Source organism: Pistacia vera, unplaced genomic scaffold (assembly GCF_008641045.1).
Source record: "Pistacia vera cultivar Batoury unplaced genomic scaffold, PisVer_v2 Contig190, whole genome shotgun sequence".
Lineage (NCBI taxonomy): Eukaryota > Viridiplantae > Streptophyta > Magnoliopsida > Sapindales > Anacardiaceae > Pistacia > Pistacia vera.
Window position 1 is genome coordinate 590,873 of NW_022195991.1, and position 27,433 is coordinate 618,305.

Consider the following 27,433-nt stretch of genomic DNA (forward strand, 5'->3'; position numbering starts at 1 on the left):
CATAGGTTTCACAGAAGTTCCACTAACATATCCCCACATCTTTTTACCTTTAAGAAAATTTCTCAGCACATAACTCCAATATGAATAATTCTTTCCATCTAACCTCACACTCACAGACTGAAGCAAATCGTCTCTTTCAGTAGCCATAATAAAAAAACAAAGAAAATCAGAATGCAAAAGAAAGGAAAACGAAATACCAAACTGCAGAAACTGAACGAATACCCTCTCGAAATTGTACGGTCACTCCAAAAAAAAAAAAAAAAAAAAGAGGAGACTAGGGTTTCATTGATACTGCACAATGCAATCGAATACAAAAGAATAATTTAACCTAAATACAAATAGACTATATATAGGCTAAACAAAGAAAACTGAAAAAAATAAGGAAATAATGAAAAGACTATTCTACCCTTAATAAACAATAAAACAAAATAACCCTATATTTCTTAACACTGAGAATATCCCATCCTAGATAAGAAAGCTTTGTTGTTTCATGTTTATATAACTTAGTAGCTAATTCTTTGAAATTGCTGAAATATCGAAAGTCCAGAAGTATAGAAGGTACTCAGCTTAGAACACTGAAGGAGATTTTTGTTGTTCTTATCTTAGCACTATAGGAGAATAATTCACCAAGAAAAGTGACATCCCAGCTTAAATTCACCAAAAAAATNTTATGGGACGATAATTGAATGACACAGACTTATCATCGTCTTAGTGAGACATGCTGAGAATATCCCATCCTAGATAAGAAAAGCTTTGTTGTTTCATGTTTATATAACTTAGTAGCTAATTCTTTGAAATTGCTGAAATATGGAAAGTTCAGAAGTTAACTTAAAACACTGAAGGAGATTTTTGTTGTTCTTATCTAGCACTATAGGAGAATAATTCACCAAGAAAAGTGACATCCCAGCTTAAATTCACCAAAAAAATGAAACTTTATTTGCCAGAAAAGTTTGAATTTCATGTACTCGATAATATTCTGGACACCAATATAAACCAGTGATTACAAACATTAACAAAAACAATTCTACATACAAAATAAAAATTAGTTTTAACAAATGACGGCCCGAAGGGAATGGAATTATTTTCCTTCCTGTTCCTACAGAAGGCCATTTACAGGTGATGTGCTAAAGACAGGGTTTGGTTTGTTATTTGCAAATCGATCGTTGTTACTTGTGCTTTTTCTTCGAGGTTTCGCCTCACCAAGCATAGTTATTACATCCCTCATGGATGGTCTGTCCTTGGGGAGTTTAGCTGTGCAAAGTAGTGCTATTCTAAGGACCAACAGCATCTCCTCTTGAACATGCTTACAGTTTCCTACATTCGACTCTAATACTTCTTCTAAGTTTCTGTTTTCCTTAATCTTCCTTCGAATCCATTCGACAATGTCTACACTTTCTCCGAACTCCGGATCTACAGGCCTCTTTCCTGTCAGAAGCTCCAATAGTACCACTCCGAAGCTATATATATCAATCTTTTCATCAACCTTCATGGTGTATCCATACTCTGTAAAAATATAATACAAGTAAATATTAATCTTAGTTCGAAAATGTCAAGACAGTTAATTTTGACAAATTCTGGAATAAAAGTAGTAACTCACCTGGGGCAATATATCCATAGGATCCAGCCACCATGGAAACCGTCTCATTCTTACGAACCATCATCCTCGCCAACCCAAAATCAGCAATCTTTGGCTCAAGATTTGCATCAAGCAATATGTTATTTGACTTGATGTCACGATGGATAATGGGTGGGTGACAATCATGGTGGAGATAAGTAAGGCCTTGAGCGACTCCGAGTGCTATGTTGTATCTAGAAACCCAGTCAACTAACAGCCTATCAGTTTGCTTGCTATGCAAGGCATCTCCGAGGTTGCCATTAGGCATATACTCATATACTATCATCATGTTGGTGTCATTGTGAAGGAATCCTAATAACCGAACTATATTTCTATGTCTTAGCTTCCCCAAGACATTGACCTCTCCTACAAAATCGCCACTGCTTTCTGTTTCAATGTCAGTTCTAGATCTCCATAACTTCTTAAATGCCACGACAGTGTTCAACCGCGCTATATCTGCCTTGTAAACAATTCCTGTTGCTCCCATTCCAATCACATTTGATTCCTTGATGCAGGTTAGAATGTCACCACTTGTGAAGCCAAGCCTCTGAAATGCCATCAGTCTCCAGGGCCACTCTCCATTGCCCATTTCCAATCTTTCTTCAAAGCAACTTCCATTTGAATACCACTTTTTGTATAGAGATCGCGCACCAAAAGCTGCGATTACAACTGCTAAAACAGATGAAATCCCAATGATCCATCCAGCGAGAATGTGCTTTGTCTGTAAGCTCCTCTGGCGCGATGTCATTGGTGAGTACCCGCTGCATGGAGGGAGGACACGACCACAGAGACCAGCGTTGCCAACAAGATCATTTGGGTTTATTGTTCTTAGCACACCATTTGCAGGAACTGGACCTTCTAGCCGGTTGTATGAAACATTGAGCATTTCCAAGGCAGGAGAGGTTCCAATACTGTCGGGTATTCCACCGGTTAGAGAATTATTCGATAGATCAAGAATAGCCAATGTGGGCATCATGGCTATTGCTTTAGGAATTCCTCCAGTCAATTGATTGTTCCTAAGATTCAAGTTTACTAATTTTTGGCACGAAGCAATACTAGTTGGAATGCTACCAGAAAAATGGTTTGATGAGAGATCAAGCACAGAAAGTGCAGGACAGTCCTGAAACTGGTCTGGGATTTCTCCAACTAAGTTATTATTTGAGGCTATAAAAGTTTGCAGATTTGGAATGGAAAGAATGGTGGAAGGAAGTGAAGATCGGAGTTGATTTCTAGATAAATCAATGAAAGAAAGTGAAGTTGAAGAAGAAATATCATCTGGGATTTGACCAGTGAGACTATTATTTGCTAACTCTAACCTCTGAAGCTTCCCAAGTTTGCCGAGCCCAAGGGGAATTGTACCAGAAATCTGATTGTTCTGCATTCGAACACGAACAAGTGATTGACAAGTTGATAAGCTAGGTGGGATTGGACCTGAGAAGGCATTGTTGAAAAGAATGAGCTTGGTGAGGTTGCCTCCATTGCACGAACTTGCTGGGATCTCACCAGAGAATGAATTGGACGATACGTCCAACCACTGCAATGGTGAATTCTTGCCAAGATCAATAGGCAGTGGACCTGAAAATGAATTGTTCCACAGCTCAAGCACCTCCAATTGAGTCAACCCCCCGAGTCCAGCAGGGACTTGGCCAGACAGCTGGTTGCACATCAGATTCAGGAGCTGTAAATTTTTCAGCTCAGAAATCTCATCTGGAATTTCATTTGACAACATATTGTCAGAGAGATCCAGCAATTGTAATGAAGTAATGTTGCCTATTGATGCTGGAATCTTGCCTTTGAGATTGTTCTTATACAAGAACACTGTTTCCAGTAGCGTAAGCCTCCCCAATTCGGCTGGAATCTCCCCACCAAGATTACCAACCGCCAAATCAAGATACTTGAGGCTAGTGAGATTTCCAAACTCCGGTGGTATCTCTCCTTCAAACTCATTGTATCCAATTATTATACTCTCCAGGGATGAAAGTTGCCCAAGCTCTCTCGGTATCTGGCCAGTGAGATTATTGCCAGAAAGGCCAAGAAACTTCAACTTTTGCAAGTTCTTGAAGGACACAGGAATTGAGCCTTCAAAGAAACTTCCTCTGAGATCTAAAGTCTCCAGTGAAGTTGCATTGCCAAGATCCTCAGGAATAAATCCTGAAAAGTTGTTGCTTGAAGCATTTAAAAAAGTCAGTCCAGCTGCTCCTCCGAATCCAACTGGGAAGCTACCAACAAGGAAATTCTGGCTCACATCAATGCTCTTCAGTGAAGTGAGTGTCGCTATAGATTTTGGCAATGATGAAGAGAATCCATTGCAGCACATGTTGAGAGAAGTAAGGCTTTGTAGCCTTTGAATGTCATCTGATATGCGGCCACTAACATTCATGTGGGAGAGATCCAGCTTTTCAACAGCTCCGTTGGAGTTACACCATACTCCTGTCCAGTTACAATGAACTGAATATTTTCCAGCTTCATTGTCCGGCAACTTCCAATCATGAATACGTTTTAATGGATCGATGAGACCAGCTTTTATCGACAGTAAAGCCGATGCTTCATCATTCAAGGCAGTATTTTGAACAAGCTTGGCAAGACCAAGATAAGAACAAACAATGTAACAGTAGAAGAAGACCAAAAACTGAACTTTCAACCGCATATTGTTCTTCTTGATTGCCTTTAGTTCGTGTCTTTTAGTTTTCCACCATTGCCAATCTCTAGACCAGCTAGCTAGAGAGACAGTTAGTGTAGGTGAGGTGTTTTAGTAAAAAGAGAGAATGTGAGTATGTTATGCTTATATGAGAAGCAATGGGAAGAAGATTGGTTAATGTATAAGTGTTGGTATAAAAATAATAAAGAAAGATGTGATTAGAGTTTAATTATTGGAGAGCTCGTGAGATCTTGGGTTCTGCAACAGCTGTTAATCAACAAGTAATGACGGGGAAGTTTTTGGATTTATTGGAAGCTTCTCCGACATTAAACATGGGCAAAGAATGTGTTCTTACCACTGATACTTCCTTCTACTTCTTCTCCTCTGAATATATATCAATATGATTTTATGACAGTCAACTGAGTAAATATGAACGCTGTACTTCTTTATTTCTTATAATATTTTATATCATAATCTTATACCTTAATTATAACATTAAACTGTCATAAGGGTATTCTTATTTCACCCCCTGCTGCATAGATTAACTTATATAACTTCGTGCACCACCACAACTCTCTTCATTTTTCTTTATTAATATAGAAGGCTTTTGACATATTTCACAGCTGGGTTCTGGTTTTCACCCAGATGCATATTGATTACTTAGAACAATGTACAGAGGGAATATATTATTGTTAAAAGGCTACTTTGAAGTATTTTACAGAGGTGTGGAACCCAAGGGTGCATGCTTAAATTATTTAGGTTTCATCCAAGACTTTCCCTCAACCAAAGTATTTGGGTAACTTCTAAGTATGACAAGGAATTAGGAATGATGAATTAATTTGAAGAACATGTGAACACTTCAAACCCCCAGCATTGAGCCCACATGGCAATGACTAGCAGTACATATATATATATATATTTTTTTGTTTGGTCCCCCAGAGTCAAATAAATCCTTACTCTAAGTTGCAATAATTCTGATGATCATATAATGGTGAGCTTGCCTCAGTTGAACAATCCACATTGTCTTGATCTTAGGGGTTTATTTTAAAGAACCAGATCAAACCCATCATGCATTAATTAGTTAATTAATTATAAGTGGTTTTAGGTTGGTTTTAGTTATTGGTTATGATTGAAAGTGAAGGAATCTATACATGTTATGTCTATAATCCAAACACAGAACAAAGACAAAATCAACCAAGTTTTTTTTTTTCATTTTTTATTTTATCCTTACATTCTCCTTTTTCCTTCAAACACTAGCTGATATAGTTGACAAAAAAATGTTACTAGATGAGTACATAATATCAAAACTGAAATTTTATTATACAACCCAGTTGGCTCTTCCTCTATGGGAAGTAAGTAAAATGTAGAAATTAACAGCAGTTTGCCTTTTGGTATTGAAAGGAAATGATCTAAACTTGATCAAGTAGAAAAATAAAGAAGAAAAGGAAAGAAAAAGATGAAACTTTGGTTTCTATAGGAGAAAAAGAGTGAAAATATGTTAAATTAGAAAGGAGTGTTAGTGTTGTGATCACATGAAAACCAAAAGAAACACTAAAGAAAACAAGAAATAGAAAAAAAAGGGAAACAAGAGGGGAAATGGGAGGAAGTGATGCACATTATAAATGATATTCATGAAAAAGATAAACATAAAAAACAGAACAAAAACTGGTAATTCCCACATGGAGACATGTGGAGGAGTGAATTAAAATGTCCCAAGTAAGAGAGTAGAGATGAATTAAAGTAGCTTAGAAGCCATGTGAAACAGCAGCTTCCTAGGGAATCACTTCTTGTGGGATTTGCTTATTATTAGAGAGAGTTTTATAAATTGAAAATGGTGATTTGGGATTGGGTAGGATGAAATCTTACGTGCCACCACATGGGTTTATGCCAAAACCAGCCTTTCACGATCGAAAAGGGATCAGATGTCGCACATGTGCCCTCCCTCTCCTCCACATTCATGAATTCTGCTGCCTATTCTTACATTTTCATTATCATAAATTAATCACTCTGATTGGACCTGGACCTTATTATTCATATTAATTTTTAGGATTCTTATTTCTCCTCTTGTCTTTTTGGGCCGATGACCCATTACCAAAATATAGGTATTTCAAGACCCGTTAAGAAGGTTGATTTTATATTCTTGTCTTGATTCAAGGGGTAGATTTGCTTATCAGTTGGTTAGTTATTTCAACTTTCCAAGTACAATGAATTGAATTTAAAAGGGTTACTGAATTTGAGGAGATAGTTCACTTGTTTTTGTCTCAGTAAAACACGCATTAAACCTGTATTTATTTATTTGAGTGAAAAAGAAACAAAACATGTATTTACATGCTAATTGAACAAATAATAACAATAAAGTTAAGCCGATAGACGAATCTCACAAATTTTCCCTCACAAACTCAACATAATAGCTGATAATTGCTTTTTGATAAATTTATCTATCAAAAACCAATTATCAGTTGCTACACTGGATTTGTGAAAGAAAATTTATGAGATTAATTTATCAACGTAATATTGCCCTAATAACAAGTTGAGAAGAATGAACCAATATAAGAAAATATTATTTGAGTTCAAATTCAAGATCAACATTAATCAATTATACAACCCAGCGAAATAGTATCTTTTCCCTCTTCAGCATTATGAGAAAAGTCATCTTGTTGCAAGGCTTAATATGCAACAAGAAACCATGAAAGGAAAAATTATAAAAGTAAACACAGAAGGTGTAAAACAAGGGGATTAACAATTTGTTTAGACTGTAACAATGTTATTGTGACTCTAATTACAAAATCTCTATATTATTGGATGGCAGACCCTAAAGAAGAAAAAAGAATTAAGGGCTTACCGGTGGCCCTCCAGTAAAATTAGCCACCATCTATATAATCTGTATATCCTACTGTTGTAAATGAATCTATGATCCGGTTTCTTCAAACAAGTAACTAGATACCGCTTAGAAGGTCGCAAGTTATGACCCCAGAATAAATGCTTGTATTTCAGCCCAACTAGAAACTGTGTATAATGTGCCGGACATTCTTTTCCATGTAAAGGAACCGCCGTTTGTAAGTTCCTTTTGTTTCTCTACCAAACCAGAGAACAATGGGACAAAAGAAACCCCAAACTGCTCACCCAGTCTCCTCAGGCTTGAACTTGAACCAAATACTATGCCTATATCTGCTTCAAGAAGGCAGAGCAAGTCAGCTGGTGAACCTCCAATATAAACTGTCAAGTTCTGCTCATTATTGCTGCGGTCCTTTACAATGTCATTGAAGATTTGACGCTTTTCCAAGGGAGACTCCAGATTCTTAACAATATCACCTGTCGATATGGATTCTTCATATACTAATTCATTTGAATGTACTTTCAGCACATTTAGATCCCCTGCAATGAAAGGGAAGATACACAAGAGCTTGAAACAACAAAAAGGAAGTAAAAATCGAAAAATTAGATTCAGCAGGATTCCTCAAGTTGTGCATAAAAGAGAATGGGAATAGATCACACATATTTATATAATCATAAGGTTTATGCTGAAATATTCCTGTCAATCATGGAATCCTATCAACAAAGACAGCATATTATTATATTCTTTAAAATTCACCTTCAGGCTTCAAAAACATCAGCTACATTACAATAAAGTAAGAGATGAAACTTCTTACCATCCAACATCCAAATCTTTAATAGAAACAAGAACAAACCCTGCATATCACCCCTGTTGTTCCTTTCCCCTAAACCACTTTCAATCTTAGCTTAGTTGAACTTAAATGGTTGTATCAGAATTTATCTTCCTCTCATCTCTTGATAATTAAAATAAAATCATTAACTTTACTGACAAGAAACAAAACACTATGAAAGAGTTCAATGTCTCAAAATTTTTAAACCACTAATTTCAAACTTTTAACTACTTCATGGAGGAATGACGAGATGTGTAGACTGATAACAGACCATCTCATTCCTTTCCAGTCATGGAAAAGATTAGTAAGCATAATAATGATCCTTATGTATAAGCAAACAACTTAATAGCAAAGCTAAAATGATTTGAAAGAATTTCTTCCCAGAGTCACTTCAATAAATTTCCAGTTTCAGGCAAAAACAACAGGGGTCGTATATACAGTTAGAATTTTGAGTCTTTAAGTCAAGTATCACCATCAAAGTGGACCATAGTTTATAGTATTTTGTTTTCAAAATGGACCAATCTAGTAAGTACAACAGTATATATTTTTTGGAATAAAGTTTCAGTATATAAAAATAAAAGACAGAAGATATATAAGTTCCAAATATGAGTACCTGATGAGAAAGCAGACCGAATAAGATCACCACACCAACAGTACGAAAGAACATGAACATCAGTCTTATAATTTTCACATTTTACAATCTTTTGGAAGAACCCTCTACATCCATCTTGAAGCATGAGAAGTTGACCAGTTCGTTTTATGTCCTCCAGATTTAAACCCTTCAGTACTCCTGACTCTACCACCCTTGAATTTGCCTTCCTCTCAAACTCTGCAAGTTGCTTGAGTGCTTCACACAAACCTTTATAATCAAATTTTCCTACTGCAAAAGCAGATGACATCGTAAGCATAGAAGTTTCAGCAAACATTTCATGCTGTTAACTGAAAGTTGTATTGATTCAATAACAGCACAAGGTTTATATAGCTTAACACCAACACTGAAAAAGGAAAATAAAGAGAAATACAGCTGCTACACTAATTTTATCTGGAGTTCTGGGTTACAAATCTAAATCATACCAATATTTTGTCAAATCTTTGAACCAAACATGCCCTAAAAGAATTAAATTTTTACCACACCATTGTCAAACTACCAAGGCATATAAATCTACTATCAAAATTAATCAATCAACTGTTCATCATACCTGCTTCAGAAGGCAATATACTATCTATGCATAGTTCATACTCTTCAGTATACTTGGTGGAAAGAACTCCCCATGTATTCCTCAAATCAGCAGATGACATTCGAGTGAGTTTTGATTCAGACTGATCAGGATCAGCCTTTTGTGATCTTACAATTGCAATTTCTGCTAAAATGGCAGAGGAATCGAAAGCGGTGCACGTCAAGTCAAAGTCACAGAATATGGTAAGTTGGCCTTCCACAGGATCCTTAACCCAAGACAAAGGAATTACTGTTGGCTGCACCATTGGTTGAGCAGAGTAAAAATCTACTTCAAGTTTCATAGCTTGATGATAGAGCTTTTCAATGACATCAAGCTCTTCTCCTGTCAGAGAAACACTTAGTTTATCCAGCAACTCCTCAGTTTGCGCAGTTAATTCCTGGAACCAGTATTTGTTTGATTCGATCAGCAAGGTATCAAACAAAACATCATGGAAAAAATCTTAGTAATCTCACAAACCTCAAAATTTTCAGAGCAATAATATTCAATCCACTTCTTGTAAACGTGAGAACTATCATTAGGATCTAGAAGAGGCTGGATCTCTTTAGTTATAAATGCAAAGAGCCTCAAGCAAGGTGATATAGCACCAATTGTATAAGCAGCAACTTTTGTCTTCTCAAAAGGAGTTTCGATTTTGCCAAGAACTTTTTCTCCTTCAACTTTACCGGAGGCTGTTGCCAGCAAAAAGTCTGTGTATTTGAGTGTTGCATTGTTGGTAATGCACTCTTCTGGGAGTTCAAAGCCCCATTCCTGCAGAAGAGACTCCTTCAGAATATATACTGAAAACAACCACGAGCATGAATGAAAGGGGAAAGGAAAATAACGGGTCATTGCCATATACAGTTGAAGTTCATAGTTTACTCAATAGGATTAGTTACTGGGAAAAGAAAAACATCAAAAAGCCCATGGACCTATGGCACACTCAAGAGTCATGCTAAGTCCTGAATCAATGTGGGCAGGTTAGCATGGTTATATCAAAATCTAAAGCATGCTTATATCAGAAACAAAGGAAACATCAACACCTCATGTTCTAGGAAAGAAACACAAGATGGATTCTATAGGAGTTTCAGCTTAGTCGAAAAGCGGCAACAAATACCAATAATTGTTCAACTCATGTAACCTATCAGTCCACTAAATCAAACAAAGGACATTTTAGCATATTTGAGCAGAGAAAAATGCCACTTTGTGCTTTAATGGTCTTGAACCAGCGGACGAATGCAATTTATAGATAACAACACCTTTTCCGCTAATTTTCAGGTAATTTCAAAAGTTCATGGCCTGTTATACGAATCCGTAAATCTTTCAGATATCCAGATGAGGCCAGCCCAAACTGAAAGATAACTTCTTGGGTTTCTTCAGCAATAGCCAATTACACATTTACCTAATACATGCAAATTACCGACTCAATAATGTCCTGTCCCCTTTGAACATTAACTGCTTAGAATAAAACGACAATAATTATCGTTCCTTAAACTTTACGTGTTTGTGGTTACAACGCGTTGAATCCTAGGAAACAAATAATTGTTTAATTAACAATGAGGCAAGTAAAAAGAAGCCCGGTTAAGTCTTTGGGTTTGCCGATACCAAATATAGATGGTTGGTTAGTAATAAAATGCATTGCTAGTTGTAAAGTGTGATATATCCAACTCAACTACTCCACTTATCTTCAATTATCAATCAATAGCAAATGAATGTTAATCTTAGCAGCTACTAATTGACAAGAAAATGCCATGTAATCAGAAGAATAAAACAAAAACAAAAACAAAAAGAAAAGAAAAAGAAAAAGAAAAAAGGTAAGCTTACGCTGACAAGCGTATCGAGCGTTTTAAGCTTATGTTTAACACGTTTCCGAAGCTTGCGTATGGCACACTTGTCTTCTTCATCGTCTGCACATTCTTCTGCCAATTCATAACTAAAAAAAAAAAAAAAAAAAAGGAAAAAGATTAAAATAGGACGTTTCAATCTAATCTAAATCTAAGGTAGAAAAGTGATAAAATAAAGAAAAGGATCGATAATGAAGATTCTTACGAGTGAGCAAAGGCTTTAAGGAAATGAACATCTTGAGAGACGCAATTAAGAAAAGTATCAGAGTTCAAAGTCCCAGAGGCTAAAGAAACAAAGAAAGGACTGTACATAATAAAAACAGACTCGTTCTTGAACTTGATCCAGAACTTCCTGGCTAATCTTCCTTCGTCCACTCCTCCCATCGTCATTACGTATTCCGATCAAACGATCTTGAAAACTTGAGAAGAAAGTAAGAAAAGGAAAGCTTGGTTCAAAGGAATGGAATGGATTCTTGGTTTGTTTGGTTTGTATATGTATATATAAAGAGAAAAAAAAGAAAAAAGAAATGAGTCCAAAATTGCAGGATAAAAGAAGAAGAAGACCGACGGTCAACTGAAAAAAAAGAGGAGAAGCATGGAGGTCTCGTGAGTAGAATGGGGCCGAGCCGACAGAGGGAGAAGACTGAGTCTGAGTCAGAGTCACCAATGGCGTAATGTTTAAAAACAGGAGGGGGTCGTGGTCCGCTTCGCTGCTCCCCGCTACCGCTAGTATTTTTCTTGTATAAAAAAAAGAGAGAGGTGTTTGTGTTAGTGTATATTAGCAAAGACAGAGAGGGGCAGTGGGTCAACTGTGGGTAAAGCGTGTTGGAACAGTTATTAACACGTGACACGTAGGATTACTGGTCCCCACTGTGGTGGATTTTACAATGTCTAACACACCTCACCCCCGTGTTATTTTGTGTAAAACTCATTTTAATTTGACTTGTTTATTACACATACATATTTATTTAATTTCATTAATAAAAATGTTACATAATAGGTATAAGAGCAATTAATTAAAAAAATAGGCAGATGGTGAGAAGACAAAATGTGTAACATGGTCCACGCTTCCTCCAACCTATGAATCTGCAGGGGTAGGGCCCATTAATGAAGCCATTAATATTTAAAAAACTTTAGTTGTTAGAAGACACAAATTTCTTGCACTTTCTACACACTGTAATAAACACAGGTAGTTCAAACATTGACTAAACAAATTTCCAAGGTTTGGTGGAAGCCGATTGGTATGGTTCAGTGAATCAATAACAGTTGCTGCACAAGACACGTGGATTGCCTTGGCCTTAATCTTTTTCGCTTTTGCTTTTGGAATTGGATGCCACTCCCACGTCGTCGTTTCATTCTTAATTCTAAGAAGACAATTGCGGCTTCGTTTCCTCTCCTTTCTTAATTCTATGTATTGCTTCGTGTCGAAGTTCGGTTCAAACACGGTGCCTTGAAAAGGACCATCTTTATTTGAATACAAAAGTCATCTTGAATTCAATTCAATAATCAAGTATACACCTATACATTTTTTGTTGTTTCTGTATGCAAATTGATATAAGAAAAAAAAATTAAAATTAAAATATGTCTATTATTCATTAAAGGCAGAATAAAATGTGTGAATAAATATTCAAATCACTTTTGTATTTCCCAATTGAGAATGTAATTGCCGTCCCATCATCAATTACACCGACGCTAAGAAAATGTTTTGGGCTTTTAAGATCCATTGATATTTTTTTGGGCTGACGGCATCCTTAATAGGCCACTTAAAGGGCCTAAAGAATCTCAAGTCTAGAGCCACGCACTGAGCTGAGGGCTGGGGCTGGATAGCTCAAATCTTCGGATGATGAAGACTAGAGGCAACTAAGTATTTGAAGTGAATGGCTATGCTTCTTACACATTACTCTCACTTTGGCTTCACATCATCACAACACCAAACTCTTCTTTCTGTCTCTGTGTTAGTGTATTTGCAATGGCAATAACTCTACACTCACTTGCATTCGCATCTCCGGTCTCACACTGTTGTCAACACCAACCACGCTCTCTGTCAGGTATTTTCCCTTACCTTTATAAGTTCCTGGAATCAGTGCTGAAAGAAAACAGTGAAGCAATAACTGTGCAATGCATGAATGTTTTTTACTGTTTTTGGTCTTTCAGTTACTTTTAAATACATTTTTTTAGTTGTTTTTGAGGATGTTTTCTCCTGTTTTCGGTCATGTTTTGCCTTTGCTTAATATGGTTGGATTTAAATTTGTTAAGAGTGTAATTCCCGGACATGTAGCATTACTAGATATGGGTGCTTAATAAAATTTGTATCTTTCGGTAGGAAACTTTTGACATTCTTGATATTGCATTTCTCCTGTTTAGGAAAATTATTCAGTGGATTGTTTCTATGGAAATGTATTTAAGAAGTATTAAATTGTTGACCCATAACTTGTTTGTCTGATAAAATGGGTGAGTACTGTTATGGAGACTCAGGTTGAGCTAAAGTCATAATTAATTGACTAAGCGGCGTCGAGAGAAGTAGTTTGAGCTCTATGAATTCTTTAGTAACTCGCTGAAATTGTTATGTTTGAGGAAGGCATTAAAAGAAGTAGCAAAAACAAACAGCTTCCCATCTATTATAAATTTAATATGTTAAGAGCAAAACTTGTTTTGTGTATTTCATTTTACAGGTATAGTAACATGGTCTGTTCATGGAAGTGTGCACTCACCCTTCATTGGCCAATCTTTACACCTGACTCGCCCACGCTTGGCCCCATTAAAAACAAACTCTCTGATATCTGGACACATAACAATGATGGTCAAACCAACAATCCAGTTCATCCAAGGAACCGATGAATTGACTGTACCAGATGTGAAGCTAACCAAATCAAGAGATGGTACAAACGGTATGGCTATATTCAGTTTTGATCAACCCTCAGTTTTTGACTCGTCCAATGAAATTGGTGATATCACTGGATTTTATATGATTGATGAGGAAGGGGTTCTTCAATCAGTTGATGTAAGTGCAAAATTCGTTAATGGAAAGCCTTCAAGGATTGAAGCAAAATATATAATGCGGTCTCCCCGAGAGTGGGACAGATTCATGAGGTTCATGGAACGATATGCAAATCAGAATGGATTGCAATTTGTCAAAAGTTGAGGCAATGTTCATTCTCTTGTTTCTCGTTTGCTTTGCTTTTATCCTATCACCTCTTTGGTTTTGTGTAATGCCAGTGAAACTTGAAGGCCTCGGTTGACCGCTTTATTGGTTTAATGCAAATACCATAATGCTCCACTCTCTCCATCAAGACAACAAATTTTGCTGTTTCTATTAATGTATGATTCTCTTTCCTTCTTTATGTACATCTGAGCGGACAGTTCATGTTCCTGAACTTTGTTTAATGAGTTAATCTTTCTTTGGAATTTGTCTCAGAAAAGATGAAAGTATATATTTAATGAATCGATTCATTATTGGAAGGTTTGTCTGAGAAATGATGCGTGTCCGTAAGATCTATCATTTCTCGTGTACTGCAAAGTGTCTCAGTGTGTGAATTTATAAACCTCTTCTAGGCGTTGATTGAATAATTCATAACATATTTGTTTATTGATTCTTTATCATGTTTCTGGCCGAACATAATTTAGCATTACTACTGTTAGTCTTCACTGAATGACAAAAGCAGAACTATCTCTACTTTTAGAAATGCCACTACTCTCATAACCACTGCGACTGTTACTTCCAAGTCACTGAAATAGGACTTCGAACCCTGTAAAAGCTGCTGTTGCCAGAATGAACCCATGTCAACTGTCCTTGTGCAAAGCTCATCTTATCTTTTCCTGGACTTCTCTTCCTTGATGTAAACCAGATTTTATAATTTAAATTTTGGTTTATGTTCTTGAATACTATCCTTCGAGGTTTAACTCTCACTTTGACGCCTTCTGGAGCCACTACTTCCACTGAGTAGATGGAATTAGGACTCCCGACGTTTGTCAGTCGCCTTGTGGTCATTTTGGTTGTCTTTCCATTCTTAAAAATTACAGATATGGAGGGATAATTGAGACTGAAACCCCTGTTCATCTGTAAAATTTCTTCGCAGCTCACGTTCCTGTGTGTAATTGCTAAAATTTCTGATTTTGTGTATCCTAGAGTGCATAGATGAGTGATATACTCATCTGGTGTAATATCATATATCAATCCAGGATTGATTGCTCTTTCTGGGTTTATATGGCCTGCTCCGATAGCGAAAACTCCAGCAGGTTTATTCCCATCCATTATCGGTTTTCCAAAATGGTCATTTGTGTCAGCAGTTGTCATAAGTGCAGACTTAATGGCTGCAGGGGTCCATTTGGGATGTGCTGAGCGGATTAGAGCAGTGATGCCACTGACATGGGGACAAGCCATGGAAGTCCCGGACATGACGGTGAAATTCACCCTTCTTGAATCTTCCGGAAGGCTTGTTGGACCTAAGTTTTGAGGCCAAGCAGCAACTATATTGACTCCAGGAGCAATTACATCAGGTTTCAGGATGGTAGGACTATATAAACTTGGTCCTCTGGCCGAAAACTGTGCTACTGCTGGTGCCCTTGATCTCCCAATAGCAGTTCCTCCAAATATGATTCGAGCTCTAGCCCTCCTTGTGGAGTTAATATAAGCCTTTAAACGAACTGCCTCTGCAAAACCAATCACTGTAGCCGGCAAGACATGGACATCAACCGAATCCTCTTCCAGGTTTATCACTGTATTTGCTAAAATCATTGCAGCGCCACCCGCTTCTTTCACAACTTCACCTTTTTCTGCCCTTCCATTGATACCTCGATCACAAACCACCATCTTACCGCGAACTTTTTCCTTTGGGAGAGACCCTCTCAAGCAAAATTCACTTCCCCTCTCATCACCACTTATCACATAAACTAGTTCAAGCTCTTTTTGTAGATTGGATAATTGGTTTCCTGGGTACATGGATTCTCCATAAAGGAGTCCTCCGTTACCCATCCGAACAATAGCTGGAAATCTTCTGTCTAGTGTGCTTGCACCAACGGTAGCTATCCAAGGAGCTTCATTAGCAACTGAGTTTTGGAGTGGTCCACTGTTTCCTGCTGCACATACGACAGAAATTCCATGCTCCATTGCCCGAAAACTACCAATTGCGATGCTATCATCAAAAAGCGGTAATGGGAAACCGCCCAGAGATAGAGAGAGAACATCAACCCCATCTATAATTGCAACATCCATTGCCGCTAAGATATCGGAGCTATAACAGCCACTGAACCAGCAAACTTTATATACAGCAACGTGAGCACCGGGGGCCATTCCTCGAGCCACGCCTGCTCCATTACCAAGCACACTTGCCATTGGAACTGAAGTTCCACCAGCCGTTGATGCTGTATGAGTCCCATGCCCCTGGGAATCCCGCGGTGACACATATTCTTGAATAATATTTGGCGAGGATGACATTGAAGCCACACGGTGACCCCTAGAGAAGAACCTGGCTCCAATAAGTTTCCTGTTGCAATTCGAAGCATTGAAGTTTTCACCTTCTTGGCAAATCCCTCTCCATTTCCTGGGAACTGGGGGCATTCCCTGATCATCAAAGCTTGGACTTTCAGGCCAAACTCCAGTGTCAAGGACCCCAATTATGGTTCCATAACCGAAATGGGAGCTATACCAAGCTCCTCCATTTGAGGGCCGCTTTGGTCCTAAGAATTTGTAAGAGTAAGTTGTCTGAAGTTGGAACCTCCTGTCAGGTCTAATTGCAATGACGTCAGGCAACTTTTGCAAAGACTCAAACTCTGATTGAGAGAGTTGAGCAGCAAAACCTTCCATGGCAGAATGGTAGGAGTATAGAAGGCGAGAAGAAGGGTCCTCCTCGGAGGAAATGGTTTGTTCAATGAAGGAGAGATGCCAATGAAGCTTAGAAGTGAACAAAGAGCTAGTTAAACCATGTGGGTGGAGTTGAACTACGTAGGTTTGGAGAGTGTCTGCGTGAAGAGAAACAAAGTAGAAGAAAATAACAGAAACAAAAAGGGAAATCTTGGGTTCCATGGATTAAGTGAAACGTAAAAAACAAAGCCAGAAACTGGATGCATGGTTTGGTGAAAGGAAAGTGGGGGTATTTGAAGGAGTTGAAGAGAATTCAAAACTGGGTTAGAGAGATCTGAGAGAGAATATGAAACTCGTGAAATATAAGAGCTCTTCATCACGAGGATCGTTTGTTGTGACAGTGGGAGAGAATGTGTAGCTGCTTGAGGAGCTGAAGGAGTTTGAGTTAGCTTCACGAGAAGTTAAGGTTAGTTTTAATACATGTGGTATAGACGTTAGATTTTAAATGCTATGAATCTTTGTTTCTGAGTTTTGTTTTGTCGAAGTGAGAAATTGTTAAGGAAACATGAATGGAGTGGATGGTTGTCATTAAATGAAAGGCTAGTTGAAATCTACATTTGATTCAGGCAGACGCTCTTATGTTTCTCCGAAACAGAATAGCTCCCTCTGCCCCGTGCAGCTTGTGTTTGCTTCACTGCAGTGTGCTACTGCTACCCTTCATATTTCACTATTTTCTATATCATATTTACTCATGCGCACACATGTGACAGGAATTTATGTTTAAAGTTTCTTTTTTTTTTTTAAATAAAAATAAAAGAACATTCATAAGTCATTGTTTTGAAGTCTCATATTGCTCTATGTGAGAGGGTGCGTGTATCCTATATATATAGGGCTATAAGCCTTTAACCCAACATGATGCGTTTTGGATTTGAAGCCCATAAATAAAACATGAGGCCATATAGTGTCAAAGCGGACAATATCATGTTTGACCATTTATAAACACGTATAAACCTTTAACCCAACATAACGCGTTTTGGGTTTGAAGCCCAAAAATAAAACCATGAAGCTATGTAGTGTCAAAGCAGACAATATTATGTTTGACCGTTTGACCATTTATAAACATGTTATCAACGTGATTGCGATAGAGTTATGTTGTGAAGTCCCACATCTCTCCATGTGAGAGGGGGTGCATGCAATGGAGGGGTATGTTATGAAGTCTCATATGCCTTCGTGTGAAAGGAGGTGTGTATATATACTGGGCTATAGGCCTTTAACTCAGTACACATTTTGGGCATAAAGCCTAGAAACAAAACTGTGAGACCCTGCCATGTCAAAACGGACAATATCATGTTTGGCCAGTTGTAATTGCCATAACCCATAATTGTAATTTAAAAGACTTTATTTTGTAAGATTTATGTGCAGAAATATGCTCACATATGGGCCATATTGGGCTGGGTGATGATTCATAAAGTCCAACAAATGTGTTAGGCTGGGTCATGTTGAGTACCGTCACATAAAAGGGTCTCTTTGGCCCATTGGAATACTCCGGGGCACCGCGAACGCTTCAGAGAATGGGTTACAGTACAATACAAATACAGGTTGTGTCCAGCTTCAAAACACATGACATCCCATGCCGGTGAAAGGTACCGTGGCGGTAACTCTGTTGGCTGGCTCCAGATTTCTAACAATACAACTCTCATCCAGCTCAACACCCACTTCAAAATATTCTAAAAATTTTTATTATTTATTTAATTTCAGTTTTTTCCCTTATCAACACCATCAATTGAACTCTAAACTGTTAAACTTTTATCATAATGATACCTGCTTATAATACTTCAATTCTGATGCTTCAGTTCATATTTAATCTAGCAGTGCATGTCTTTTCATGATTCGGTTAATTTTTTATCAATGTAGGAAACCAGATTCTATACAAATGCAACTAATTTACAGGTATAAGAACAATTGTCGTATAACAAAAAATAAAATTAATTGACAGAATAGGTCCTGTGGATCTAAACACAACTACAACTACGTTGGAGGCACATGACGATAACATCAGTGCATGGAAGGGATTTATACATGATTAAATTCTAAATAGAATTTACCACCTTTTCTAAATATTAAAAATATTACCAGATTCTTTATAGTGTGATAGAACTCTACTACTTAAGTAACTAAAGAAATTTAAATGTCAGCAGAACGGTTTAGATTCTTTAGAATGATTGAAATCATCTCCCAAGTTTCCCATTAACCAATGTGCATTGATTGGACAATAATCCAGGGCAAACCGCACTCGAAGCTAACTGCAATTAACTCAGATATACTTGTTAATCACTCATGATTATTACTAGTATGCATTGGTTGAACACCTTAGGAAGACAAAAAATTGAATTCTGAGCTACAATACATTACAAAGAATTTCTAAGCCAAATTCAGATTGCAACATGTAAGAGATTCTATATTAAAAACTGTATTAGAAGAAGAAAATGTGTATATTCTGGTCCAAAACATGGAGCATGGCCTATACTTGATGGCAGTTTCTACAATGATTTCATAGCAAAGCCTACAACCCACCTGACTCGAGGTCAAAAGTCGTGTTCTGAGCAACCGTGGGTAGTAGATATCATCACATCAGTTGTTATATAATCAACTGCTACCGTGATTGATCTCTTTGCTCATTTTTCCAAGATTTTTTTGCAGCTTCTGCTGACGAACCATCAGTTTCACCATTACCATCCTTCTTCGGTTTTGAGAAGAAAGGATCCCACTCATGACCTCCTACCTCACGTTGCCCTTCATCTAGCAAAGCATATTTCCATGCGTTCTCCTCCACAAAATTATCATATTCTGTACGACCTTCAATGATATTTCTCCTCAACCTTGTAACTTTGTCAATGACTGCCTGTACAGCAACATCAAAAGAATCTTTAAGAGTCTCCAATTTTGCGCGAGGATCTGCATATATCAGCCTTGGTATAAGATTGATAACAGTCTCCCTCATGATCTTAACCTGCTCAGGAGAAATTTGTCTGAGCCTTTCCTCTATGCTAATATTTCTCTTACGGATGTCATCCTCCGGAATGAAAACCGAATATGTAGAATAATTCTTTGGAAGATGCCAAGTATATTGTGTGTAAGCCGAACCTGGATGGAAGAAGACAGGTATGCAACCGGCCAACATTGAGTCAAAGGCAGATCTCCGTGTGTATGAATCTCCTTGAGGTTGCAGGCAGAAGAGGGAGCTCTGAAACATCTGCATTATGCTGCTTGGGGAATGACACTTGCTCTCCCCAAAATCACATTCCAACAGCTTGCCCACCTTCGAACTCTTACACTGGTCAATGATCTGCCCTCTGATTGACTTGGGGTTGTCAGGACGTGGAGCACCGGCAAAAGAAAAGAGCCACTTCCTCTCCAATTTCCTCATCCTGTCTTGCCAAATAAAAACATCAGCATCTTTAGCCGGATGGAAGTACGTCGGATACGGAATGCCAAAATCATTTGCATTCCAGGGACTTGATTCAACCACAAGCATGGACATATTCTTCGCAGCTGGGAGAAACAAAAGCTTATTCCCCCAATCTTTTTCTTCATCGGTTAATCTCCTGAAATCCCAAGTTATCCTCCCTGCCACCAGAAAATGATCCCTCCCACCCATGATACCCCACTCAGGCCTCTTCATTAGCCAATCAACCAAATCATGCGAAGCAGCATCTCTGGTTGATATATTATGCCCCCAAAGATACCTAGCAACATCAAACCCTGCATAAAATGGCACGAAAATTGCTGCAGCAATGGAAGAATCATCTGTCAAGCAATCATACTGCTTCATCCTGTTATTGAATATCACATCAACTGCAAACTGATTCGTGGCATACCACCCAGTATTGGAAAACACCCCCTCAACATTCTCAAGCGGAGGCCCTAGTCCAGCATTTTTCATGAACTTACACATATTGGTCCAGAGACTCAATCTTCTACACTCCTTCAGCATATCCTCATTAAACCTCGGAGGAAGATCATGCACATAAATGTACCTACCTCCACAAGGATCGCTCTTGTTCTCGATTGTTTTCAATGCCCTGATAAATGGAAAATTCTCCTTTTCATCATTACCATCATCAGTGGCTTTTTTGCCAGGTTCTTCTTTAACTCCAGCATTAGATAAATCGGAAGGAACGGGATCTGGGATAACAGGATTGGATTGTATTTGGGTAGATTTATTATCAACAAAATTGCTGGCTTCTTTATGGGGTTCAGTAACACGGGCATTGACCCAATGGACAGAGGTAGATTCCTGGTTAGTGGGATTTATCGGAAATTGGGTAGATTCACTAGCAGTATTACTTCCAAGTACTGCAAAATGAAAGTATAACAACAGAATCCAAAAGATTACAGACAATGAAGCTAAAAAACATAGCCTCTTTTGTTGATGTTTGCCCGTTCCCTTATCCATTGGCTCTAAAGGGCTATTCAACGCCGGCCGGCGTCTCATCCGCTTCTAATTAGCTCGATCAATCAATCAATCAACAATTGCCGCATTTCATCCAAAACACCCACAAGCCCAATTCAAGAATCTAGTAATCCTACCCAACCCAACACTTAAAATCCCCAAAACTAGACAAATAAATAAACCCTAACCCCAATATCAACAGTTGAACTGAATATACTGCTATTCAGCTTAAAAACTGTAACAAAAAGAAAGAACAGTAAACAATGCTCAACTTTCAATAAACTAATCACAAATATTCAAACCGAGCTCAAGATCTTGACTTCTAGAAACAGTTCTCAAGCCAGCACAAATCACGATCAATCACGAACCGCGTCCCTCTGATCTGTTGCAAAAAAATTTGCAGCAAAATAGAACGATGTAAAAAGGGCAGATCGCAACGACTAGCTTATAAAATAAGAAGGACGACAAAACGGAGTAGAGAAAGAAGAAACTTACGCGTGGTCTGATTGTTTTGNAAAAAAAAAAAAAAAAAAAACTTGAAAGTTCATTTCCATGCTTTTTATTTTCAATAATGCTACGGACACCGGCATTTTTACACCAAAATCTTGTACCGGCCTACTTGTCTCGTGATTCACACCAACAAACCAGACACGTTTCACATTATTTTTATTTTTTTCTAGTGAACGGCCGTTCATCAAATATGGACGACTGTTCACTTACATGGACTCCCGTCTATATTATATGGACGGGGGTCCATTTACTATGGACAGGCGTCCCCATTTAAAGGACACCCGTCCATCAGTAAAATAGAATAATTTTTTTTTATAAAAATTAGGGATGGCCGTTCATTGGTTATGGATGACTGTCCCTAAATATTGGACAGACGTTCATATTTTAATGGACGCCCGTCCATTAACAACTCTTTTTAAAAAATTAAAAAAACATTTAGAGACTGCCGTTCATCAGTTATGGACGGCCATCCCTTAATTTTGGACGCCGGTCCATAAATTGTGGACGGGCGTCCCTTAAGTTTGGGTGGGCGTCCGTAAGGAATGGACGCCCGTCCATTATTGTGGTTTTAAAAAACAAAATAAAAAATTTGGACAGCCGTCCATAAATTGTGGACGATCATCCCTTAAGTGTGGATGGGCGTTCGTAAGTAATGGACGCCCATCCATTATGTATGGACGGTCATCTGTAAGGATTGAACGGCCATCCCTTATGTAAAAGACGACCGTCCGTAAGTAATGGACGCCCGTCCATAAGGAATGGACGGTCGTCCTTAAGTTTTGGACGACCGTCCATACTGTAATTAAAAGAAATAGTATTAGGTTAAAAAATTTTGGGGGAAGTTTTGAAAATTAAAACACACAGCCACGGTCTTCTTCTTTGTCTTCCATCTGTGCTCTTGTTCTTTATCTTCGCGCTCTTGTTCTTTGTCTTCCATCTGCGCTCTTGTTCTTCGTCTTCGCGCTCTTGTTCTTCATCTTCCTCTTCTACGCTTGTTCTTCGTCTTCCTCATTTGCCATTGGTAATTAGACACTTTCGTTTTTCAATTTTTTTTTATTTTTTTTTTATGTTGGATGAATGTGTTGGATTCTACGTTTGTGTTGAATGGAGTTGAGTTGATAGAGAGAAATCCAATCAATTTGGTAGGACTAGTTTGTGTGATTGATAAATAGAAGTGTTCTACCATTGGTAATACTTCGAATGCTCTCTCTTAGGTCAGTTTGCATTTCCGGTTTACTATTGTCAATTCTCCATTTTTATTGCTTGAAATACTAGTTCTTTTATTGTCTGAATTGTTTGAACACGCGGGGATCCAACATTTTGACATAACATTCTTAAAACATTAAGACAAAAACTATTAAGTGTTTTAAATTTAAACTTAATTTGGGTTTTCAATTGTTTTGTATGTTGGCTGCTTGTTGGATATATGAGTTGCCTGGGCCATGAAGATATTAAGTGTGTTTCAGAATGAATTATAAGCTTGCATTTTTGGGTGACATTGCAATTGTTAGGTTTAAAATGTGTGACTATATGCTGTGTTATATATATGTATAAGTAGAGTTTCTTGTATGAAGTTAAATGGTGTGTGAGACGAGATGTTGAAACTAAAATGTGTTTTGTAAAGGGGAGGTAAAAATTTGCTAATTGAAGAGGGAAGAAAATCTGCATTTTTTTTGTATGGGTAATATTTGCTGAACTGTTTTGCATTTCTCGGCTGGGCTGGAATCTTAGTGAGGAAAAATGCTTAGTATTAGATATTAAGTTTGTCTCCTTTGCATGGTTTAAGTATTTGTAAAAGATCCGACCTGCTGTATTCGGCGAGAACCTACCCACTTCTAGAAGTCTAGCCATTACTGCCATTCTCCCACTTCCTAAAGAGCATACCAAAGTATTGCCCATACATACTTTAAAAAATATTCCTTAGTAAGCTACACCGCCTGACCTAAACCAAAAACTACAATTCTTAATACACTACTAGATTCTCAACCACCATTCCTTTGTAAGTTTCAAGTTTCAGCACAAGAACCCTAGGTTGTGACCTAAACTAAATAGTTCAAGGAAATAAACAGCCATCATAAATTTACTCATCTCTATTTGGCACAATATAATTTAAGAAAACCATCACGCACCTTTCTAAGAATAATTATATCAATGACCAAAAGGTAGCAGACCAAGACCACTCATTGACCAATACATATGAACAGTTCTGAAATAATGTAAGCTTCTAAAATGCATTTGATTATGTTCATGGGCATCATTGACATCTCTAATAGTATAGCTGAAAAAACAAATAGAAAACTTCTTGTTCTGAACTCCCACAAGAACATATCTAAAGAAGATTATGTTATTGATAGTTTTATAGCACATTTATACCAGAACTTACCAGGTAGTATATGAAGTTTAGGACAGGATGATCCAAAACATCAAGGTTTGCACCTTTCTCGAATGCATTAAAGCACATTTATAGAACAAAGTGTTAGGGCAAAAAATCGTCCTTGGCCTAAATAGGAAAACAGGACCACCAATGAAGAAAAGGCCAGCCCAGTCCTAAAGAGGCCCAAGACAAATTAGTCCCATTTGATACGAGATAAGGCCGGCCCAAACCATCTGGCCATGGGCCTCCCAATTCCAGCTCACTTCATGGGCCTATAGGCTAGTTTAGAGCCCACGGCCCCCACTGATCATTTTCTTGTTCCTGTTCAATCTCCTATTCGAAGAAACTTTCTCGTTCCTGGTCACTTTCCTACTCAAAGTGACTTTCTGTTCAGATCACCTTCCTATTCAAATGCAGGTAAGACAGCTCACCACCGCCCTAACTTTTCTAGGGTTTGCATCAGAGTTACACTCGGACTCCTACTCCTACTAGGATTGGGAGACCAGACAATCACTATATAAACAGAGGCCAACCCTCTCACAAAGGACACATTACATTACACCTTCACACCCGCAGTTCTTACTTGAGAGCTTCATATCACTGCCGTAGTCACAGTCTCCGACTAGACTTTCGGTAACCTTTCTACTCCTTAGCCCTTACTATACTAGCCTTTTTCAGCCTTGTTGACTTAAGCGTCGGAGTGCCTACGGCAAACACCACCCCGGTATTTCCCGTTTGCTTCACACGTTTGTTTTTCTACGTGTGCAGGTGCAGCGGATCGCTAGTGGCCTCAAACTCACGAGATCAGACCCCCCTTCTGTACAGGTAGATTTTTATATCTACAGTTTGGCGCCAACCGTGGGGCCTCTAGCAATCATTCGGCTCGATGAACCCTACTACGTAGAGGAACTTTCCATGGCTGACAACTCCGACAACGCTAATCCCGGCCTTGAGGCCAAACTGGAAGCTCTAACTGCTCTCATGCAATAGAACTCGGACAAGGTAGCCGCATTGGAAGCTGAGAACAATGTGATCCGGACAGAAAACGCGTCCATCAGGTTAGAAAACCAGTCTCTTAAGGAGAAAGTTAGTCAATTCTACGATCTAAAGTTCCTGCCTAGCCAGGCACCCCCCAATCGGTTCCGCAACCCTATTCCGTCCATGCAACCTCTCCTTACGCCAGAGCACCCACCCTCGGTCTCTGGCAAAAGGCCGCGTCTGCTAAACCCGTTTGCGGTCGACGATTCTGTCCTGATTCATGGAGATAAAGATATGCCTGTAGAACATCATTCAGCCGATTCATCCCAGCATCAAGATCAAGACGATCCGGTGGCAGAAAGCCCTCATCCACAAGACCAGCCTAATCTAACCATCCCACCTTACATCCAGTCGACCATCCCAACGCATACTCGGCTTGGCTCAGCTCGGCTCATCCTCATGGGATGAACGGCCAAACTAAACAAACAGCACTCGAGCCCATCCATCCTGACCAACCGAATGACTATCAGAGGACTCCTCTGACCATCCATGTAGGGCGAAACACCAGAACAACTACCATGGGAGTCATCTAACCGGAACGAATGACAGAAGATCTATGCTACCAGGGAACGCACGAAGGAACAACTCGTCAGACTATCCCACGAGGGATGACCCAACGGAATGTACCAAAGTCAATTGCAAAGGCTGACCCAGTCATGCGGGATGACCTAGTGGCGTCCCCTTCTCCTATGGAACAGGTACTAGCCAAGAGATTGGCCGATGTGGAAGCAGTGATGCGACGCATTCCAGGAATGCCGATCCAAAGCAAGAAGAGTAGGCCCCATTGTTACGCGGATTCACCCTTCGTGGATGAGATCGCCCTAGCCGACATGCCTCAAAAGTTTACTATCCCCAACATGAAACTGTACGATAGCACAACCGATCCGGACGATCACATAGCCTCGTACAAGCAGCAGATGTTCACAGTCTCAATACCCCGACCGCTAGGGAAGCCTGCATGTGCAAAAGTTTCGGTTCGAGCTTATTCGGCCCAGCACTCCAATGGTACACGAATCTCTCGAACGGATCTATCAATTCATTCGCTCAACTCACCGACACATTTGTTGAACAATTCGCCAGCAACAAGAAACTCGAGAAGTTGTCGGCTGACCTATACAGAGTATACCAGAGAAGGGGAGAGCCATTGAGAGAGTATGTCAGCAGGTTTAACAAAGAGAAGATCTCCATCCCTGCATGTAACCCTGAGACAGCCGTAGATGCCTTCAAGAAGGGTCTCTTCCCAAACGGAGAGCTATACAAAGAACTTACAAAGCTGGGTTGCATCACAATGGAAGACGCCCTGGCTCGGGCAGTGATCCAAATAAGGTGGAAAGAGGATGAGATAAACCGAATGATTCACTCCAGATACGATTCAAGGCGGAATGACAGGAAGCCATAACACAGGCCAGCGGAGCACCGCTACCAACCCCCAACAAGTAATTCGAACAGAGCAAGGAAACCGTATGATCATCAAACAACAAGAAACGAGAGCAGACAATTCAGATTGAACCGGTACAAGATACCGAAATACAGCCTCAATGTCGAGCCAACCCAGGTCGTCGCTATTATGAAGGGAATAAGATCCACTGTTAAGTGGCCAGGCAAGCTCAATCCCGAGGCAAAGAGAGACAAGACCAAATGGTACGAGTTCCACGGCGATCATGGGCACAATACCACAGACTGCATCGCCTTACGGCTAGAGGTCACTGCACTTCTAAAAAGGGGACATCTCCGGGATCTGTTAACCGATAAGGGGAAGAACACCATTAGCCATAAGAGTTCAAAAGAACCATCATCACCTCCGTGAGAACCTACACCAAAAGGTTTCTGTTCGCTCATCTTCGGAGGATCAGAGATCAATGGAGTAAGTTACTCATCGGCCAAGCGATATGCCAGAGCCAACCACCACCATGAAGTCTAGTCCATCCATCCGATCTTGCGGTCACATACTCATCAGGTAATTTAGTTTGAAGATGACGAGTCAGTCGCCTTGGCCGCTCCTCATCACGATCCCTAGTCATCTCCCTGCAGGTCGCCAACATCCTAGTAAAAAGAGTATTCGTAGATGGAGGCTCTTCAGCAAACATCCTATTTCTCGAAACAGTGAAGGCTACATGATTGGAAGAGGTAAACATCAACAGGCGGTCGACATTACTAGTTGGTTTTAGCTCTGAGCAGAAATATACTATCGGGGAGATCATCTTCCCTATCTACGCCGGCGGAGTTAACAAACAGACAATTTTTCTGGTAATCGACTGCCCCTCGCCATACAACATCATCTT

General features: G+C 39.0%; 5 protein-coding genes across 5 annotated transcripts; 1 reads left to right on the forward strand and 4 right to left on the reverse strand.

The window, feature by feature from the left end:
* Window positions 1–984: 984 nt before the first annotated feature.
* Window positions 985–4,446, reverse strand: LOC116127406 (MDIS1-interacting receptor like kinase 1). The gene is made up of 2 exons (XM_031413051.1): window positions 1,598–4,446; window positions 985–1,503 (listed from the first exon to the last, which is right to left on the reverse strand). The coding sequence occupies exons 1-2, from the start codon at window positions 4,260–4,262 to the stop codon at window positions 1,097–1,099; spliced, it is 3,072 nt and encodes a 1,023-aa protein (XP_031268911.1). The 5' UTR covers window positions 4,263–4,446; the 3' UTR covers window positions 985–1,096.
* Window positions 4,447–6,803: 2,357 nt separating this feature from the next.
* On the reverse strand, window positions 6,804–11,698 carry LOC116127358 (bifunctional TH2 protein, mitochondrial-like). The gene is made up of 6 exons (XM_031413003.1): window positions 11,182–11,698; window positions 10,957–11,065; window positions 9,613–9,903; window positions 9,118–9,532; window positions 8,532–8,795; window positions 6,804–7,628 (listed from the first exon to the last, which is right to left on the reverse strand). Exons 1-6 carry the CDS (start codon window positions 11,364–11,366, stop codon window positions 7,216–7,218), a joined length of 1,677 nt encoding a protein of 558 aa, XP_031268863.1. The 5' UTR covers window positions 11,367–11,698; the 3' UTR covers window positions 6,804–7,215.
* Window positions 11,699–12,845: 1,147 nt separating this feature from the next.
* Window positions 12,846–14,368, forward strand: LOC116127253 (photosystem II reaction center PSB28 protein, chloroplastic-like). The gene is made up of 2 exons (XM_031412893.1): window positions 12,846–13,024; window positions 13,649–14,368. Exons 1-2 carry the CDS (start codon window positions 12,946–12,948, stop codon window positions 14,116–14,118), a joined length of 549 nt encoding a protein of 182 aa, XP_031268753.1. The 5' UTR covers window positions 12,846–12,945; the 3' UTR covers window positions 14,119–14,368.
* Window positions 14,369–14,535: 167 nt separating this feature from the next.
* Window positions 14,536–17,080, reverse strand: LOC116127252 (subtilisin-like protease SBT1.2). The gene has a single exon (XM_031412892.1). The coding sequence runs from the start codon at window positions 16,996–16,998 to the stop codon at window positions 14,689–14,691; it is 2,310 nt and encodes a 769-aa protein (XP_031268752.1). The 5' UTR covers window positions 16,999–17,080; the 3' UTR covers window positions 14,536–14,688.
* A 1,994-nt stretch (window positions 17,081–19,074) lies between these two features.
* LOC116127403 (xyloglucan galactosyltransferase MUR3-like) lies at window positions 19,075–21,743 on the reverse strand. The gene is made up of 2 exons (XM_031413049.1): window positions 21,725–21,743; window positions 19,075–21,611 (listed from the first exon to the last, which is right to left on the reverse strand). The coding sequence occupies exon 2, from the start codon at window positions 21,269–21,271 to the stop codon at window positions 19,430–19,432; it is 1,842 nt and encodes a 613-aa protein (XP_031268909.1). The 5' UTR covers window positions 21,272–21,611; window positions 21,725–21,743; the 3' UTR covers window positions 19,075–19,429.
* Window positions 21,744–27,433: the final 5,690 nt, after the last annotated feature.

What these genes read in the sequence shown, in the direction of transcription:
- LOC116127406 (XM_031413051.1), bottom strand. Translation starts at nt 4,262, where the DNA reads ATGCGGTTGAAAGTTCAGTTTTTGGTCTTCTTCTACTGTTACATTGTT. An exon ending in CTATGGATATATTGCCCCAG is followed by an intron (nt 1,504 to 1,597) that starts GTGAGTTACTAC and finishes ATATTTTTACAG; the next exon opens with AGTATGGATACACCATGAAG.
- LOC116127358 (XM_031413003.1), bottom strand. Translation starts at nt 11,366, where the DNA reads ATGACGATGGGAGGAGTGGACGAAGGAAGATTAGCCAGGAAGTTCTGG. An exon ending in CTTAAAGCCTTTGCTCACTC is followed by an intron (nt 11,066 to 11,181) that starts GTAAGAATCTTC and finishes TTTTTTTTTTAG; the next exon opens with TTATGAATTGGCAGAAGAAT. An exon ending in CGCTCGATACGCTTGTCAGC is followed by an intron (nt 9,904 to 10,956) that starts GTAAGCTTACCT and finishes TCTCTTCTGCAG; the next exon opens with GAATGGGGCTTTGAACTCCC.
- LOC116127253 (XM_031412893.1), top strand. Translation starts at nt 12,946, where the DNA reads ATGGCAATAACTCTACACTCACTTGCATTCGCATCTCCGGTCTCACAC. An exon ending in CCAACCACGCTCTCTGTCAG is followed by an intron (nt 13,025 to 13,648) that starts GTATTTTCCCTT and finishes TTCATTTTACAG; the next exon opens with GTATAGTAACATGGTCTGTT.
- LOC116127252 (XM_031412892.1), bottom strand. Translation starts at nt 16,998, where the DNA reads ATGGAACCCAAGATTTCCCTTTTTGTTTCTGTTATTTTCTTCTACTTT.
- LOC116127403 (XM_031413049.1), bottom strand. Translation starts at nt 21,271, where the DNA reads ATGAGACGCCGGCCGGCGTTGAATAGCCCTTTAGAGCCAATGGATAAG.